The sequence below is a fragment of the Aulonocara sp. 'chitande type north' Nkhata Bay genome, linkage group LG19, assembly GCF_057382095.1.
Source record: "Aulonocara sp. 'chitande type north' Nkhata Bay isolate Kocher_YH1m ecotype deep benthic linkage group LG19, A_spYH_male_GT1.1, whole genome shotgun sequence".
In the NCBI taxonomy this organism is placed as follows: Eukaryota; Metazoa; Chordata; class Actinopteri; order Cichliformes; family Cichlidae; genus Aulonocara; species Aulonocara sp. 'chitande type north' Nkhata Bay.
The window spans coordinates 4,687,277-4,706,686 of NC_141362.1; the positions used below are offsets into that span (position 1 = coordinate 4,687,277).

Here is a 19,410-nt window from a genome sequence, read left to right on the forward strand (position 1 = left end):
TATAGCTTCATGCCTCTGTCAAGCGACACCCAGCTGAAAACACTTCACACAAGTCGAGTTGCCCGGGATTCACAGAATTTACAGAAAACGCACTATTTCTCGAAATATATTGCGATCGGGATATGAGATTGTGGTCATATTGCACAGCCCTATATATCACAAAATGGTGCATTTTCTGTAAATTCTGTGAATCTCGGGCAACTTGACTTATATGAAGTGTTTTCAGCTGGGTATTTTGTACCTGGAGTTGAGTGTTTTGACCAATGCATGAAACTATATATTTTTAGATATAAGTTGTAACGGCTGCCATTTTCTTTGTGAGTATTTATTACATGGCTTGCTGCGGGGAAAAGCCTATTCTATCATTTGAGTCTAAGGTTTTTTATTTTGACTCCTTTTTGCTTCTCATCCGTAAACTCTCTCCATACAGTTTCACATGATTCTTCTGTAGGTGGTAGAAAAGGTTTGTCGTGTTTGAGTCCATGGTGGGTACCGATTTCCTGCATAATTTACGTAGTACAGTTTTCTGGTCCATGTCAGACTTTTTATAACCAAACCATGTCCAAGCTACATAGGTAGCCACTCATTTAGGAATAAGGTCCTCGACTTGTTTTGTTTTTTTTAACAGGTCCTTTAACAATAGATGTTTTAATTTCGTCATCCGGCATATTTCATCATATCACGCAGCCCTGGCTTGCTTTGCAGTTTAGGGCACAGGGAGACCATAGTGTTCATTAGTTCTCCATCAGGATCCCAAAGGCAGCTGTTGGCTATTGGGAATCCTCTAGTTCCAATGTCAAGTTGATCTGTACGTCCATTTAAAAAAAAAAAAAAAAAAAACCCAACCACAATCTTAAATGGTGTATACAGCAAAATAATATATATAATAATATATATATATATAATAATATGTATATTTTATATAGAGCTGGGCGATATAAAATTTTTCATATCACGATGTTTTTTTCATTTCAGGCGATAACGATATCTATCACGATATAAGCCAAATAACTATATTTGTAAGATTTAAATGTGCCGTTGCTCACAAGTAAAATGTGAAATAATCAGCAGCTTGTTTTGATTTAAATATTTATTTTCCAAAATAAGTTCAACAGGGTAGAAGTACTTAAGGAACATGAGACTTTTTCAGATAAATAAAGGCAAATATTGCAAACTACACAAAAGGCAGCCGCTAAAGCGTTTAAGTTTCAAAATAGAACAAACGAAACAGACGACTAAATTGTCAATTCCACTTAGAAACAAAATATTAATTCTAAAAATAAATCTTAGTTTGTTTTACAGAAGAACAGACAAAACTGACTAACTTTTGTCAATATCAAATAAACTGAGAACTAAAAGGAAATTCTCAATCTCTCCTTGTTATATAGCTTAGCTTTTCAAACAGTTTTAACAGTTACTTTAGTCTGACAAAAGCCGAATGACGAATCAGCGCTTCCAGTCAGAGATTGAGCATGCACCGCTTTATTGTATTTCCAGACTTGCTTTCGGCACAATTTACAGTGCGCTACTCTGTTTTTTGTCAGACTTGAAATAGCCGAAATACCTTCACACTACGGAACTTCTATGGCTCTTCCGTTCGACAATCTCTCCGGCATTGGAACCATCATTGGTTTTCTCTTCGGTAACCTTCGGTCACGCTGTCGGTTGATTTTTCTCTAGTCTGCACACTCATTTCCTCCATTACCCTGGGCGGCATGGCGGCTGGCTGCTTCCCAAACAAATACACATGTGCAGCTTGGCACGCACGTAACAAGTCACGTGACGTGACGCTGCGGCTGTGATTGGTTCGGCTCTGCGCTACTTAATTTGGATTGGCTGTTCAAGAGCCTATCGCAATAGTTTAATTTTTCTATCGAGAAAAAGTTATTTCGCAATACATATCGTTATCGTTCTATCGCCCAGCTCTAATTTTATATATATATATATACATATACACACATTTTTGGAAACTTAAAGAAATATGCTAGAAAATATTACTCTCATTGTTAACATCACCCACAGTATTCACCGAATGAGAATATTTGTTCCCAGTATCCACAGCTGGGGTCCTTGATTGGAGCAAAGTCTGAGCCAAATCTTGTGTGCCTTGGTGCTGTCTTTCTACTAACGCTAGATAAACTAAACTGCCTTTGTTTTTTGTTTTTTATCCTATGTCTCAAAGAATTTTGGAGGATGGCAGGTCATCCACACTGAGCACTTGGGAGAGCACAGGAAAAAGACAGAAGGTGAAAGAGGAGCACTACTGGTGTTGTGCGATGGAGCGTGCTCACAGCCTCCTCCTGGACGAGGAGGCATGTAATCAGGTGGGCAAACACCAGAAGGCCGAGTTCATCTTGGAATGGCTTAACCACCTAAAGAGGCTCCTCCCAGTCACTGACAAGGTAAGAGGTCATATGATCATGGAAAATAAAAAGGAATTAATTGTGTAACTCTGAGAGTGGTAATTCTATTAATGTTTGTTACCCATTAGGTCGATATCAGACAGAACCAGCGGTGTTTGGTTGACCAGCTGTGGGAAATTCTAATTAACTCTCCAAGCGGGCCTACCCGCTGGCTGTTGGCCCACTGCTTGGCTGTGCTCTATCGCTTAGGAGACCCCATCCCATCCAACTTAATGGTGGAGAGGTGTAACGACATAATACGCAGCAAAGATGACTCGCCGTCAGCCCTTCCAACCCGGTTGTAAGTCTGGATACATTTATGATCACGAGGGAAGAAAAAAAAACTTTTCCTCTTTTCCATCCCCTTAAAAATGTGGGTGCAGTACCCATTCAGGGAGCATGTGAGACAGTTGTTACGATTCGGTGTTGTCAGTGTTTTGTTTTAGGCGTGACGGTTATGTTTCCTGTTTTACTTTGAAGGTCTGTTGTATCTCAGTGTGTTCAGTTTACGCTTCCTTGTCTCGTCAGTTCTGATTTGCCCCAGCTGTGTTTCCCTCCTGTGGTCCATTCCCTGATTGCTCCCTCTATGTATTTAAGCCTTGTGTTTCAGTTTGTGATGGTCGCAATCTTCCCCCCCGGTTGTAAATAGTTTGGTGTTTTGATGTAAATAGCTGTCGATACTTTCGTTTTGGGATATTTTTGTGGAAAACCGTAGTAGTTGTTTTGTTTTTTTCCCCTTATTTTTATTGTTCCTGTGTTGCACGCCGGTTGCCTAGGCCGGGGTGTAACACAGTGTTAATAACAACAGTGTTATTTTTTTGAAAGCTTGAAATTTAAAGAATAAATCTCTATTCACTGATGTCACAATTGGAAATGTTATTGTGATGTGATTATTTGAATGAAAATGAAGCTGAAAACTTTTTAAGACTTAAAATATGTTTAGTTCAGTTTTCAAGCTAGTTTTTAAATGCAGTCTGTGGGCCGTTTACACTCTAAACATTGCTTGTTAATATTTGTTCACATTAAATGAGTCATTAAATGCTATCAAGCTTCTGAAAAGTAAGGTTCTGAAATTGAGTATGAATCGTACTATAATTAATATAATTGTAATATAATTTCCACTGATTTCCATTTTTTTTTTCTGTCTGTGACGACAGTGGTCTCAGCTAATATATATGGCTCTTTCTTGCCCTCCTGTTTTTTTTTTTAAGATAAATATCATGCTGACATGTGTTAATATTCCACCACAAAATAGATGCTGTTACGAAATGCGAAATTCATGCTTGCTGATGTTTAGGGTTTGTTGAACACGCTCCCTGTCCCTATGCAGTTTTTCAAACCTTGGCTCCTCTAGTCTGCATGTTGACGTATCCTTAGGCAGGATGTTTGAACATTGAGCTGCAATTACATCCACTTAAGTGTGAGTGCGTGAAGGTTAAAAAGCCCCTTGGCATACAGTAGAAAAAAGTGTTTGCATGAATGTGTGTGTGTGGGTGAATAAGACGTGTCAATAAGTAAGTGCTTTCAGAGTAGAAAAGCACAATATACAGGGAGTGCAGAATTATTAGGCAAGTTGTATTTTTGAGGAATAATTTTATTATTGAACAACAACCATGTTCTCAATGAACCCAAAAACCTCATTAATATCAAAGCTGAATGTTTTTGGAAGTAGTTTTTAGTTTGTTGTTAGTTTTAGCTATTTTAGGGGGATATCTGTGTGTGCAGGTGACTATTACTGTGCATAATTATTAGGCAACTTAGCAAAAAACAAATATATACCCATTTCAATTATTTATTTTTACCAGTGACACCAATATAACATCTCCACATTCACAAATATACATTTCTGACATTCAAAAACAAAACAAAAACAAATCAGCGACCAATATAGCCACCTTTCTTTGCAAGGACGCTCAAAAGCCTGCCATCCATGGATTCTGTCAGTGTTTTGATCTGTTCACCATCAACATTGCGTGCAGCAGCAACCACAGCCTCCCAGACACTGTTCAGAGAGGTGTACTGTTTTCCCTCCTTGTAAATCTCACATTTGATGATGGACCACAGGTTCTCAATGGGGTTCAGATCAGGTGAACAAGGAGGCCATGTTTGTCTTCTTTTATACCCTCTCTTGCCAGCCACGCTGTGGAGTACTTGGACGCGTGTGATGGAGCATTGTCCTGCATGAAAATCATGTTTTTCTTGAAGGATGCAGACTTCTTCCTGTACCACTGCTTGAAGAAGGTATCTTCCAGAAACTGGCAGTAGGACTGGGAGTTGAGCTTGACTCCATCCTCAATCCGAAAAGGCCCCACAAGCTCATCTTTGATGATACCAGCCCAAACCAGTACTCCACATCCACCTTGCTGGCGTCTGAGTCGGACTGGAGCTCTCTGCCCTTTACCAATCCAGCCACGGGCCCATCCATCTGGCCCATCAAGACTCACTCTCATTTCATCAGTCCATAAAACCTTAGAAAAATCAGTCTTGAGATATTTCTTGGCCCAGTCTTGACGTTTCAGCTTGTGTGTCTTGTTCAGTGGTGGTCGTCTTTCAGCCTTTCTTACCTTGGCCATGTCTCTGAGTATTGCACACCTTGTGCTTTTGGGCACTCCAGTGATGTTGCAGCTCTGAAATATGGCCAAACTGGTGGCAAGTGGCATCTTGGCAGCTGCACGCTTGACTTTTCTCAGTTCATGGGCAGTTATTTGGCGCCTTGGTTTTTCCACACGCTTCTTGCGACCCTGTTGACAAAATAGAATGAAACGCTTGATTGTTCGATGATCACGCTTCAGAAGCTTTGCAATTTTGAGACTGCTGCATCCCTCTGCAAGATATCTCACTATTTTTTACTTTTCTGAGCCTGTCAAGTCCTTCTTTTGACCCATTTTGCCAAAGGAAAGGAAGTTGCCTAATAATTATGCACACCTGATATGGGGTGTTGATGTCATTAGACCACACCCCTTCTCATTACAGAGATGCACATCACCTAATATGCTTAATTGGTAGTAGACTTTCGAGCCTATACAGCTTGGAGTAAGACAACATGCATGAAGAGGATGATGTGGACAAAATACTCATTTGCCTAATAATTCTGCACTCCCTGTAAGTGCCAGTCCATTTACCGTTTTCTTATGTGTTTTTCAGGGCAGCCATTGCATGTCTTGGCACATTATATGAACAGCTTGGTCGGATGCTCATCGGCTGCTTCAAAGATACGTTAGTTTGCCTGCTGAAGGCTATGAAGAGTGCTGAGGTTTGTTCACTTATCTCCTGCTTTTGTAAGTTTCAGAAAGATGTAGAAAAGACTAAAGCAGGTTTAACAAATTGTCAGTGATTCTGCTGGAACAAAAAAGGGACACATGCAGACTAACCACAAACCAGACATTTATTCAGACATTAATATGTAATTCTTTCCGAGGTAGAATGATTGTACAGCACACATCTGGCTTTAAATAACAAGAACTGGGTTTGAATTCATTTTGGATCTGGGTCAAATATATAACACAGGGACATTTATATATTTACTTAAGTTTTATCTCAACCAGAAGCTTTTAGTAGCTATCATCAAGTTTGTAGCTCTGGCACAAGTATGGCTGAATATTTGTCTAACACTATATAGAGGGGTCCTCTAAAACTGTTGCCCAGCAACCTTTAAAAACACCTCCAAATTATTTCCCTTTCTTTCAGGTTAAAGAAGTTTAATTATACATTGGATCTTTGTGATGTCCTAGGACAAATACCTGCAATAATAGATTTATAATATTTTCCACATTATCCAAGACATGCGGTTTTAGTAAAACAAAGAAATACATCACCACAGCTCTTACATACAATTATAGGAAAGAAAATGCAGTTCATTATCAGGACCTTGTTCTGTAATTTGTGGTAATTCAAAGAAAACGTGCATGTGTTTGTGTGTGTAATTAATTTCACTTTGGGAAATAATGAAAAAAAAACAACACATTGGAATGGACTTCTGACACCACCACCTTTAGGCTAATTCTGGCTCTGGCTCATGTGTGTGACATCCCTGCCTGCCCTGAAACTGTGTAGTGATAAATGCTGAAAATGTTACCTAGATATTCTGATTGAGATTTTGAAGGGCTTTTCTCACTTGAACAGGTCAAAGTAGTTATAAGATAAAGAAAGATTTTAATCAGAACAGCTGCAGATTTGTGAGATGATTTTTCACAAATAACCTTCTGTGCTGCTCTCAGTCTCAGGGTCGCTATGAGATCATGCTCAGCATGGAGAGGATCCTTCGAGGTTTGGGTGTCAGTGCAGTGTCGTGTCACCGTGACATCTACAAGGTAGTGAGAGCCTGTCTGACAGACCGGTCCATGGCTGTACGCTGTGCTGCTGCCAAGGTAACAGCAGCTGTCATGTCTCATTTGACATTATTTATTATTTATTGTTCTTGTAACACCCTGTCAGTTTAGGTTTGATTTCCTTCCATGCAGCTAGTTTTAAAAATCAATCTGAATCTGGAGGTCTATGAAACTTTGTCTTGGTTTGTGCTCATTTTCGGCTCAGATGTTTGGATAGCTAAGTACTTCTGTGTGTCATCCGGTCAGGTTTTGTTGGAGCTGCAGAGAGAGGCTGCATTCTTGTGGACCAGTGAGCTGGAGAATGTGGCCACTGTGTGCTTCAGAGCTTTTGAAGGATCAAACTACAACGTCAGAGTGTCTGTATCCAAACTGCTGGGAATTCTCCTAGCTGCTGCTGTGGAACCGCGACAGTTCACTGGTATGACCCCAAAATAGGGCTCTGTAATATGTACAGGTTATCCGAACCCAAAGCAGCCCCAGACCATGACACTACCACCATGCTTTAAGTTATTTTAATAAAATGCTGTGTTTAGTTTTGTGTCAGATTTAGTGGGACTCAAGTTCAACTTTTGTTTTCTTCTCAGTCCACAGAATATTTTCCCAAAAGGCTTAGGGGTCATAAAAGACGGGGTTTTTTGCCAAGTATAATGGCTGTCACCATGGTTCACTGGAATCCCAAAGTCTTAGAAATGGCTTTGTAACCCTTTCCAGACTGATGAATATTAATAAATTTGTCTTTCATCTGTTTCTTTAGATTATGGAATCATGCTTTGCTTTTTCAGGTCTTTCAACCTATTCCAGTTTGTCAAATCCGTTCTATTTTTGTGATTTCTTTTTTTACCAATCTAGCAGTAATCATTCTTGGGTGTTACTGGGTGTGAAACTGAACTCAGCTTCCCAAAAAATAAATAAAGCTACTTTGTATTTTTTACAAAAAATTATTTTTTTTCCTCCCGCTGCACTGTACCTATAAATAAGCAGCTCTCTGCATCAGGTTATGACAATAGATGACAAGTTCAACAATCAGTATGTCAGTGAAGACATATTCACAGATTACATATTATTATGTAATTTAATTGGCCATTAGATTACATTATTGGAGTTGTACAATTGCAGTTAGAGCTTCCCAGTGTTTATTAGATTTGCAGTCTCACACTGTAATTGCTGGGTGAGTTGAATTACCAACCCTCCACGTTGGCATTTACATGTATGTTCAGACAGCTATTTGCACATATATGAGATCAATAAACTCTATTGCCCCCCTCCTCCCCTGCAGCCCCCAGGCAGGGTGCTCGGAGTCAAGGCTCTCTGGAGGAGGTCATGGAATTACTGTCTGGAGGGTTTCTGCGGGGTGGAGGGGGTTTTCTCCGAGCCAGTGGAGACATGCTCAAGGGTACAAGCTCTGTCAGCAAGGACGTCCGCATCGGAGTTACACAGGTGAACCACAGTGACAGCATGGAATCATGCTATTTAGATGTTTGTTGTGAACTCACTCTCCCCTGCCTCTCAGGCCTACGTGGTGTTTGTCTCCACTTTGGGCAGCTCCTGGCTTGAAGCCAACTTCCCTGCTTTCCTGTCCTTGCTGATGGAGCTGGCGTCACACGTCAGGGCAACGCAGACACCAGCTGATGCTGCAGTGACGCGTCGGTGTGTCTCTTTTATCCTGAGGAGCACTCTGGGGTCTCTGCTGGGAGAGAAGGCCCAGATCAACGCTGTAAAACAGCTCTGTCTCGCTGTGGCCACACAGAAACGAGCAGTTGGTGAGCATGGTGAAAGGAAATTCTGTATATGGCTGTCTTCTCTGTATTAGACAAATGTATTAAATATATATATATAATTCACTCAATAACAGCATGTTATGATTGCTAGAATAGCTCCTGAAGGAACATTATGGAAATAATGCTAAAAATCATATCGGAAAATATCAGTTGTACCAACTGATTAAAGTCACTGCATATGAATATAAACAATTTTACAGGTACTAGCTTCTCAGATGTGAATTTTTGCTGTATCAGATTTGTTACCTTGTTTTTTTCTGAACTCTAGAATTTATTTTGACTTTTGGGAGTAACTCTTTTTTTCCCCACTATTTTTGAACATTTGAAGCTGAAGAATCATCCAAATATTATGAATATTTTCCATTTTGATAATGAAAAGTATTATAAATAACAACCTTGTGGTACGTTTAGGCCAAATGTGAAGCTAAGTTCACTGTGTTACTCAAACAAATACAACTGTCTCTTGGGAGCAACACCCCTGAAACCTGATGTGAGAACAACTGTATTCCAAAGTACAGCCAGTAGCTAAAACAAAGTAACAGCAACACTTTCCCCCCCTCAACGTTGACAGTCTTACAGTGATAATCTTGACCTTCATTTCTGAATGTTGGAGAATCTGAGCTTTTATGACACATCACCTATCAAATTTTTCAGTGAAGTTATTATCAACTTGTAAATTCCTGTAGGATGCACAGGAATCACCTTATATAGGTGAAAATGGGGCTGGGGTTGCTGGGGTATTGTTTTGCCAGATTTATTTAGTAAAATGTGCTAAATAAAAAAGGAAATAACATCCATATCCATATTTGGTGTAACTGGCTTCTGAAGCCATTTGATTTACAGTGTCATTATTTATTAAGTGTTAGTAAAAGTATGCATGTTTTTGATGATGTGTGTTTAGATGCTGCTCTGACTGACAGGAACGTGGAGACCAAAGTCTCGTCTGCAGATGTCTCAGCCAGTCAGCACATGTTGGTTTGCTGCCTGCTGGAAATGGGAGCATTGGTTCAGGGATTGGGATCTTCTGCGGCCCCCCTGCTCACAGACACTACCACAGGTCTGCAAGATGTGTTTTTCTATAGTGTTAAAGACACTCATTAGGGCCTGAGCGCTGACAGTGCAAAAGGCTTATTGTATCTGCTCCGTTTATTGTTGTTCAGGGAAACGAGTCACCTTGTTGACAGTTTAACCATGCTCAAAATCCCATTAAAAATTTTTGCACATACATCAGGTCTTGTGAAAACTTGTGTATTTTATTGGTCTTAGATATGTGCAGTGCAGAATGCTTCCATAGCGCCTATAAATTTGCAAACAATTAACTCCACCTCTGTCGTTCACATACATGTACGAAATTTGGCACACCCATGTAACATCCTAAGAGACACAAAAATTATTTTGGATTGATGTCCTAAACCCGACCAGCCATAAGTCCCCCATTTTGAATTTAATAGTTGATTTTGACATCTTTTTTTGCATTTCCCACCACTTGTACTTTTTCAAACTCCTCCTGGGATTTAAGAGATTTTTTTTGAAGGGCGTGTCCGTGATACCATGAATAAACTTCAAACACTGATGATGTTTCACAGTAAAAATTAAACATTTCTATTGTACTTTAATGAACATCTTATCATCCCATGTATATAAAATTCATTGGTAGTTCTGTTCATGATATATATAGGAGCGGATGCATAATTAGTGGGTATTCTCCACCACCATTTAGTGGGCATAGCAGACCATCAGTCTGCCCACAACAATGAGTTCCCAGGCTCAGTTATAGCAAAGGTGGATCGCAACACAGCTCGACCACAGCAAGCCAGGGTGTGCACCAAAGTGCAAAAGCCCTCTTATCACTGCTTGCAGTTTTAATTTAGATATTTCTTTCTTTGTTTCTTTCTTTGTAACCACCTCTGTGTCTCTCTATGCATCACATATTATGCAACATCTTCCACACTGCTGTGAGGTGGATACTAACTCCAGTTGTACATTGCTGATTAAGGGTGCTCCTCTTCTAGCTGGAAATGTTCCCAAGACTTTGAGATGGTCATACTGGAGGTAGAACAAAGCACAACAGTGTTTTTTATTTTATTTTTTATATTGGCTAATGTCTCTAATATATCTCAAAATTTTGGGAGCATTTCCACTGCACTATACCCCTGAGCACACTGAACCTACAGAGAAGAACCTAATACCATCGCAGCTTAAGATGGTGAAGTTGGAGTACATCCATCTCACTGCAGCTGATTACTTTTCAGAGTAGCTGGCAAATAAAATACTTGTTGTGATGTAAGAAATGTGATTTACAAATGTATTCACAAAGGTGGACGTAAGTCCTGCAAAATCTCAGCGTATGACTGACTGTCTCTCCCATTCATGCATCCAGCCCTCCTGGACACGGTGATCTCTGTCCTCCTTCACCCAGCCACCTTGGCCAGGCTGGCTGCTGCTTGGTGCCTGCGCTGCGTTGCCATGGCTATGCCGTCTCACTGCTCTCTCCTCCTGGACTGTTGCGTCGAACGTCTAGTGGCACTGAAATCCTCACCCGACGCTGTAGCTGGGTATGGAGCTGCTATTGCTGCCCTGGTGGCAGCAGTGCAGCACTGCCCACTTGGAATTCCACACACAAAGGACAAGGTGTGTACACTGGCACCACATTATTACACTGAACATTTTGCCATACACATCTTCAGAATTGCATCACCACATCATCATTAGAGTGATTTGAAGCTTTTGTCAATTTTATTTTGAAACAGTTTCATGGCTACTACTTTTATTGCTGAAATCCTGTTTATGAGTTTGTTTGATAGCTCCACTTTGTTATTATTTATGTTGTGTATCTATGTGTGTAGATGGTGTTGGATCTGGCAGAAGACCTCCTCCGTTCAGCCTCTCAGAACAGTCAGATTTCTCTCCAGAGGACTCAGGCTGGCTGGCTGCTCATCTCCTCTTTAATCACGCTGGGTAAAACTGCTGAACTACACTCTAAATCTTCTTGCACCATACCAGAGGAAACTGTGAAGATCTGCAAACATCTTCATTACCATTGTGTTTGAGATGGAGTAGAAGCATGCCCTTACAGATTGCAGCTTCTTTAGGGGATATTAGTATTTGAAAGGTTTTGCTTTCCCTGAAAGAAATTCATGGTATACAGGTCCCCATGACTGACATCATTTCATCTAGTACCACAATAAAATCTCCTCTTCTCTAATATAACAATATAATATTAAACTTTGAACTAACATTTTATTTGATTAAATCCCTTGTCACACCAAAGAGTTTATTCAGTAACCTGTTTCTACCATCAGCTGTTGACTGGTAAATTTTTATAGGTTGTAGTTTGCTGTTGATGCACCAGCAGAGTAGGCAGGGAAGTGGATGGTGAGACAAACATGCCTAATAATTACTTCCACTTCCTGCTTTTTCTCTCTGTTGCTCCAAATCTCCAATTTATTGTAACTGACCAGCAGAACATTCTTAAATTAAAACAGATAAGTGTAATGATTTATTTTATTTTTTTTTTTTGAATTATAAAAATGTTTCAAATGTTCGGGTGAGAAATGCAATAAATCCGTCAAACTGTATTAGCACTATTATTGTTAGTTCCAAAGAATGAGATCTCAGATACAAGCAATGAGCTTTCTCTGAGGGGTGGATGGGCTTTCCTTTAGCAACACAGTAAGGAATTCAGTTATTTAGAATGGGCTCAGAGCTGCTGCTCCTCTACATTGAGGTGTTCCGAGGAGGCCCTGTGGTAGATTGGAGAGCTTGTATCTGGAGAGATGAAAGATTTGATAGGAATTTGTTGTGCCTTGTGTATTAATCTGTGTTTATAGGTCCAGCTGTGGTGGAGCACCATCTGCCCCGCCTGCTTCTACTGTGGAGATGTGTGTTTCCTGCTTCACTTCGTGAGCAGGAGATGGAGCTCCGACGTGGGGACTACTTCACGTGGCAGGTTACACTCGAAGGACGTTCTGGAGCACTCAGTGGTTGGTACACTCACTGCCAAACAGAAATCTGTGTCTCCACAAGTTGGAAGGCATTTTTGAGACTCCAAATGTGGTTTCAGTGACAGGGTTAAATTTGGGTTATGGTTAGGTAGGGGTTAGGCATTCATTTTTCATTGTTAGTGTTAAGGTAAGGGGCTAGGGAAAGCATTATGTCAATTAGATGTCAATTAGATGTCACCATAAGAGAGGTGTAGGTGTGTGTGTGTGTGTGTGTGTGTGTGTGTGTGTGTGTGTGTGAGATTAAGAAAGAAAGTTAAAATTTCTCTCAACTGTGTGTCTGAACAGCGATGAAGAACCTGCTGCAGCACTGTAGAGAGCTTGTGACTGATGAAGTCATCAGCCGTCTACTCACACCATTAACCTGTGCTGTGGCTCTGCTTACCAAGTTAGTGCCTCGTTGGTTTTACTTGTATAGAATTGTTTAAATGTATGTTAAAAAATTTGTTTAATGTCATTTTCAGTTATATAGTCTTAGTATCCATTTATTTATGTCTCCAGGTTGCCTGCTCTATTCAGGTCTTATGGCAATTCAGTTAAGAGCTGGTCCATCGTCTACAGGCTGAGAGTATATGAGCTGCTTGCTCTACTGCATCCACAAACTTACCAGGGTAATGCTTCACCTCTGATACTGTTTTGCACTTATTTTCTTTCTTCTTTTCATTTCCTTTGACTTGCATCTTTTTGCCTGTTGTCCTCTTTTTGTATCTCATTGCCTTCTTTCCTTTCCTTTGATTAAAGTCTCTTGTTTCTGCCTTTTATTATCACAATTTTTCTTCTTTTTTTGCATCCATGAATAACCCTATAGACAAAGCTACAAAAAATATATTGATTATTTCAGTTATATATATTTTTATGTGGATGTTTAAAAACCAATTGTGGCAGGGTGTGGCTTGGGCACATCTGCAGACTGCAGCCTAGGATTGGAAAAGCAGCAACCGGGAAATAAAGTGTGTAAACCAGTGAAATATGTGGTCGGGTCTGTCATTCCCGTTACATTGGTGATGCGGTTGGACCCCTGGTCCCACTCATCCCTGCCGCTGGTCCATGGGCCGGGGACGCAGATGTTTGGGGGTGGGTAGGCTAGGCTGGACGACTCCCCGGCCTAGATCGGGCGATGGGGGTATGTGGCAGGCTGTGGCCTCCCCTGTTCAAAGGAGTGTGCTGGGATCTGGGGGTTGATGTGTATGTGTCGCTGGCAGCTGAAAAGCTGCAGCCTGGGATTGGAAAAGCAGCAACTGGGGAACAAAGTGTGTCAAAAGTATGAACTATGTGGTCAGGTCCTTATTGCCACACTAAGGACCTGACCTGATTAAGAGAAACAGGATCCCAATAGTGTGAATGCCTCACAGGCATTCACACTATTGGGATCCTGTTTCTCTTTATTCTTTCTTTTTCTTTTTCTAGTTGCTTCCGTACGTTTTTTGCCGCTTAACTAGTCCCCCAGTTTTTATGCCATTATCACCATTCAAATTTTTACAGTTTCTGTCAGCTCTGCTCTTTCCAGCTATATCTTTTGGTTGTTATAACTGTTATATTTTTTGCTATATTAAGTTTTTCATCCAGTTTCTGCTCCCATTGAAGTGAATGGCAGACATCCCATAAAATGCTCTAAGTGGCATTATTTGAAGCTTAACTACTTCCACATACTTTCACCTAGAACCACCATTCCACCTTTAAACTATTCTCCTGTCCTTCTGCTACTATTGTCTAATTCAGCTTTTCCATAAGTTCTACCGTTTCCCTTAAATTAATTTTTAACTTTTGTATGAATTATGAGGATTTGCATGGGTTGTTATCGTTGCTATGGACTGAGAGTTTGAGTGCGTGCACTCTAAGCTCTGAATCCCTTCTTCATGTACGAACAAACTCCTGTTGCTTACTCAATGTTCGCTGAACCCACACAAATTATACATCAAAACGTAGGTATTTTTGTTGGCTTTAAGACAGTGTCACTATCATTATCGTGCGAGTTACGTTTTTTTCACAATTTGCCTCGAAGTGACACAAGGTCTGAAAATTCCCCATTCAAAGTCTATGGGGAGGTTGTGAAACTCAGTGCTGAAATCCTGTAACGGGAGGGATTTTCAAATTGTCATATCTCCTTAATGAAGCGAAGTTAAGACATGAGGCTTGTGCCAATATATCTTCAGACACTGCTGACACTCACAGTGGAAGCAGTTTTCACAATTATCTTACCGTTGAGCCATGAATTACGTTTGTTTGAGGGGCGGAAATCTGTCCTTCTCTCAGTTTTCTAACTCTGAAAATGAAGCTGTTTCTTCTCTCGTCATATCTCCACGACGGAGGTACAAAGAGCAGTGAAAGTACACCAAAGTCTGCTGATTCACCCAGTACAAGAATTATGCCTCTATCCCACCTACGTTCTGAGTTACACAACGTTTTGTAACACCAAAAAACGGCATTTTTCGCCTCTCACCGCGATCTAATTCTGACTGCTCATCAGTCTGTTTTGCAGGAAATGCAATTTTTCAACTAGAATAAAATTTATTCTAGTTGCCAATTTCTTTAACTAGTCCCTCAGTTTTCAGCCAATTTTCACCATTCAAGTTTTAAACTGCTCTTTCTTTCTTTCTGCTAATGCCTGCTATATCTTTTGGTGCTCATAACTGTTATACTTTTCGAGATATTAAGCTTTTTTTCGCCATTTTTTTTGGCCCATTAAAATCAATGGACCACATTACAAGTGTGATCACTGGTTTTGCCCGCCAGGGTGAGCTGTGTTTTAGCTCAGTGAGATGAACAGCCGTTCTCAGAGCTGGAGACCCGGGTTCAAATCCCACTTATGACAAAAAAATTTCAATAAACAGTTCAACTTTTTTAACTCTTTTCAACACAAATTTTAGCTTCTTTGCCTCTTTTCAGCAGAAATTCTGCTGATTCATGTCTATTCAGCAGAATTTTTAGCTTCTTGACCTGTTTTCAGCAACATTTTCAGTTTCTTTACCTCATTTCCGAACAGTTTTCTGTTTCTTCATCTCTTTACAGCAGAAAGTTCAAAAAGTTCACCTCTTTTCAGCAGAATTTTCAGCATCTTCACCTCTTTTCAGCAGAATTTTCAGCATCTTCACCTCTTTTCAAGACAATTTTCAGTTTCATCTCTTTTCAGTCACCTGAGAACCAGTTTGGCTCAGCTTCAAATCCTACCTGTGGTCCTCGCCGTACATCTTCCCTCCTCTCACTCTCCCTGCTTTCTTGACACTCTTCAGTGTACCCTTTCAAATAAAGCAGTTTTCAGCAGAGTGCAGCTTCAACACAGTGTTTTTAGCACATAGTTCTCCTTCTTCTGCTCTTTTCAGATTCCACTGCACTGCATTTTCGCAGGAAATGCAACTTTTTCTAGTTCTTTATTCTTCTACCTTATTCTAGTTGCTCCGACCTTTGCTGGTTAACTACTCCCTCAGTTTTCAGCCGATTTTCACCATTCAAACTTTAAACTGTTCTGCTCCTTCTGCTAATGCCTGCTATGTCTTTTGGTGCTCATAACTTTTATACTTTTTGAGATATTAAACTTTTATGCCATTTTTTTTTTTTTTGGCTGATTTTTGCTGACAGGGAGCACATTATCAGTGTGATCACAAGTTTAGCTTGCCGGGCTGAGCCATGTCTTAGCTCAGTGAGATAAGCTGCCGTTCTCAGAGCAGGAGGGCCGGGTTCAAATACTGCTTATGGCAACATTTTCTTCAGTAAACGGTTCAACTGTTTTAACTCTTTTCAGCACAATTTTCAGTTTTTTCAGCTCTTTTTAGCACAAATCCAAGATTCTTAAGCTCTTTTCAACACAAATTTCAGCCTCTTCTGCACTTTTTAGCAGAATTGTCAGCTTCTTCACCTCTTTTCAGCACAAATTTCAGTTTTTCAGCTCTTTTCAGCAATAATTTCAGCTCCTTTACCCCTTTTCAGCTAAAACTTCAGCTTTTTCACTTGTTTTCAGCACAAAGTTCTGCTTCTTCACCTCTTTTCAGCAAATTTCAGCTTTGCTCCACAGTGCACATTTTTTCTCTCATCATATCTTTGTTTGGGACCAGAACTCGTTAGGCTCAGTTGGTTGAGCAGCTGCCGTGAGACCCGGTGGCAAACGTTCGAATCCTACCTGTGACGGTTGCCACACATCTTCCCCTCTTGCATGCACTCTGTTTTCTTGACACTCTTCAGTGTATCCTTTCACATATACAGCCATCTTCAGCAAGCACTTCTGCTTCTACACCGCTTTTCAGCTGTTTTCAGCAGACTCCACTACATGGCATTCACACTGCATTTTTGCAGGAAATGCAACTTTTTCTAGTTTTAGCAGATCTTTTCATTTACTTTCTCAATTTCATAATATTAGGTTCAGATAAATATGTTAACAGACAGACAGTTCATAATCCAATAAGTGATTTATGTTGTTCTAGACATCCAATAGCTCAGCCATTACACACAGATTTCAGGTTCATATTAGTTTTTAGTAACGCAACTCCCAGCTGAATACATCCAGCTTTCCACCTGAGTCACCGTCTTCAGGACCAGTTGTGAGCAACTCCTAAGGATTCACCTGTATATCAAAAACATATAGATTCTTCTTTCATGGTAACTTATGTACCCTAAACTCTGAGAAACACAAGCATAAAAAGTGTGCTTACTTACTTATTTTTGTTAGTACATTATTTGTTCCTTTTGATCTGCTTGTCTTTGACACATTTATTTGTTCTGCTCTCACAATCCCATGTTGGAAAACAGTCCCTACTTTGTAAAATGTTAATTTAAAAAAAAAGAAAAAAAGAAAGAGGATGCAATAGAAAACATTTCAAATGTTTAAACTGAGAAATCTACAAATCTTGAATAATTTCATTGGAATGTTCCTCGATGCAAAATTGCAAAAACTTGGGTCACATATCTGTATAACCTCCTGTAGACAGTGATGGGTAGCAAAAGATTACAGCATAATAAAGCTCATAATATTTAAAGATTCACAGAGTCTGAAGAGATGCCTGCCTGTAGTACAGATGTTTGACCAGTTATAAACATCTGGAACATTTTGAAATAAATAATATAATAAACAGGACTCGGGACTATTGATCAGTTAGAATCCTGTGTCAGTCAAGAATGGGGGCAACATTTTTCTCCCAAAAGTCTAGCAGCTGGTCTCATCCGTTTCCAGATGTTTATGCCCCAGTGGTTTATCACTGGGCACAGTGACACTGTTCCAACTTTTTTTTTGACACATGTTGCTGTCATCAAATTCAAAGTTACATTACTTTGGGGTTGTTTTTTTTTTTCTTTTCACAGTTAAAACATTTGATACGTTTTCTATGTTCTGTTGTGAATAAAATATTGCAAATCATTACATTCTGTTTTTATTTATGTCCCAACTTTTTGGGGAACAGGGATTGTTAGAATTCAAATGAGTTGGCTGGTAGTGTCTTAAAAACAACAACAGCATATTGTTATATTACCGACATAACGTTCCACTCACATCTGCTCATTTTTGCCATTGCAGCATTATTCTAAATTGCCCCACTGAATGTATCTGGTAAAGGTGAAGGAATATCTTCAGGAATATTGTTTTTTGGTGTTCTGGAACTGTAAATGGAGGTTTCCTTCAAAGGTGCAATTTTTACTTTGAAGCTGAACCTTTGAGCTCTGATTACTGAAGGTAAAAGTTTGGCAAAAATGAGAAAACAGAGTACCTGGACAGTGTTTATAGACACACTGTCCAGTGTTTATTGTCACTTCACATATCTGCAGAACTTCAATATCTAACCGTTCCTGTAGACACTAATGGGTAGCTAAAGATTGCAGCAGTAGTTGATGTGAGTCGGTTTTCTTCTCCAACTACAGAGAGTTTTGGGCTGGTGATGAATCAGCTGGTGTCTGATGTGTCAGGTCAGGACAACCTGCTGCTGCGGAGTCGGGGCGGTCTGCCTCCCCCCACCGCAGGGAAAAGGGAAACACCACCTGGGTCTGGGTGCAGTTCCCCCCTCCAGGGGCGGGGGCACCTAGACCCGGTTTGTAGAGTACGCTTGGGGAGTGTGATCGTGTGTACAACGTCTCTTTATGTCTGTCTCCACGTTGGTTGAGTGTGGAGTAAGTGCATATGAGAGCATGAGGGTGGGAATGGATGTTTGTATCTGTGTGTGCCTGTATGTCTGTGTCTATATGTCAGGTTGGGTGTCAGGCGCCACCTCTCTGGGGACATCTCAGGCCCTCCAAGGTTTGGAGGCCTATCTCCCCCTACCACCACTTCCCCTGCCAGTGGCGGACCCCCTCAGACATCGGTGCGTTGGTGGTTCTTTGTGTCCGGGGATGGGCGTCCAGGTACACACCGGCTCACTCCTTGGCGGCCGCTTATCGGGGCCTGGAGCCTGGGGCTCGCTTGGGCCACTTTGGAGGTGGGGTGCCCCTGGCCTCTCGGCCTGGGGCTCGGTCACTCAGGCGCAGCTGGCTGCCGGCGGAGCTCACGGGCGCGTCACTGCAACTCCCCCTGGCTTCTGCTCCGCGGCTGCTGAGTGAGCCCTCATCTGGGACTCTCCTCAGCTCTTTCCGGGACAGTGGCGCAGCTGCCCCTCTGTTGGTCTTCCTTGGTCTTTTGTGTTCTGGGGGCCTCTGGATGTCTGGAGTTTTGATCTCCTCCACACCTGCTTCACGCCCTGGAGGACGGGGCTGTGGCCCCCCCACACCCTCTAGCAGATTATTACATGAAGGAACCTTTTAAAAAACAAAAAACAAGCGCGTCCATGCTCACAGGTGTACACACGGGTGATCACACCCACAAACTACACCCTTTTTGGCTCCTACCTCAAAGCACACTGTGTTCTGTTGATCTTATGTGCTGCACAATAATGTTTAACATTTAGTATTTACTGTCATATTCCCATATATCATTGTGATGTTGTTTATT

At 40.8% G+C, this 19,410-nt stretch overlaps 1 protein-coding gene across 2 annotated transcripts in view; it reads left to right on the forward strand.

Annotated features, from left to right (window-relative positions):
- heatr5a (HEAT repeat containing 5a) overlaps positions 1-19,410 on the forward strand; it is a 48,776-nt gene that overhangs the window by 6,918 nt on the left and 22,448 nt on the right. For both annotated transcript variants that reach the window (XM_086273757.1, XM_086273758.1), the window contains exons 2-14: positions 2,183-2,402; positions 2,492-2,703; positions 5,547-5,655; positions 6,620-6,769; positions 6,977-7,148; positions 8,007-8,167; positions 8,241-8,490; positions 9,410-9,565; positions 10,889-11,139; positions 11,355-11,466; positions 12,339-12,491; positions 12,798-12,897; positions 13,011-13,120. In XM_086273757.1, the coding sequence (XP_086129883.1) occupies positions 2,277-2,402; positions 2,492-2,703; positions 5,547-5,655; positions 6,620-6,769; positions 6,977-7,148; positions 8,007-8,167; positions 8,241-8,490; positions 9,410-9,565; positions 10,889-11,139; positions 11,355-11,466; positions 12,339-12,491; positions 12,798-12,897; positions 13,011-13,120 (2,062 nt within the window). In that variant the 5' untranslated portion in view covers positions 2,183-2,276. The remainder of the gene's footprint in view (positions 1-2,182; positions 2,403-2,491; positions 2,704-5,546; positions 5,656-6,619; positions 6,770-6,976; positions 7,149-8,006; positions 8,168-8,240; positions 8,491-9,409; positions 9,566-10,888; positions 11,140-11,354; positions 11,467-12,338; positions 12,492-12,797; positions 12,898-13,010; positions 13,121-19,410) is intronic.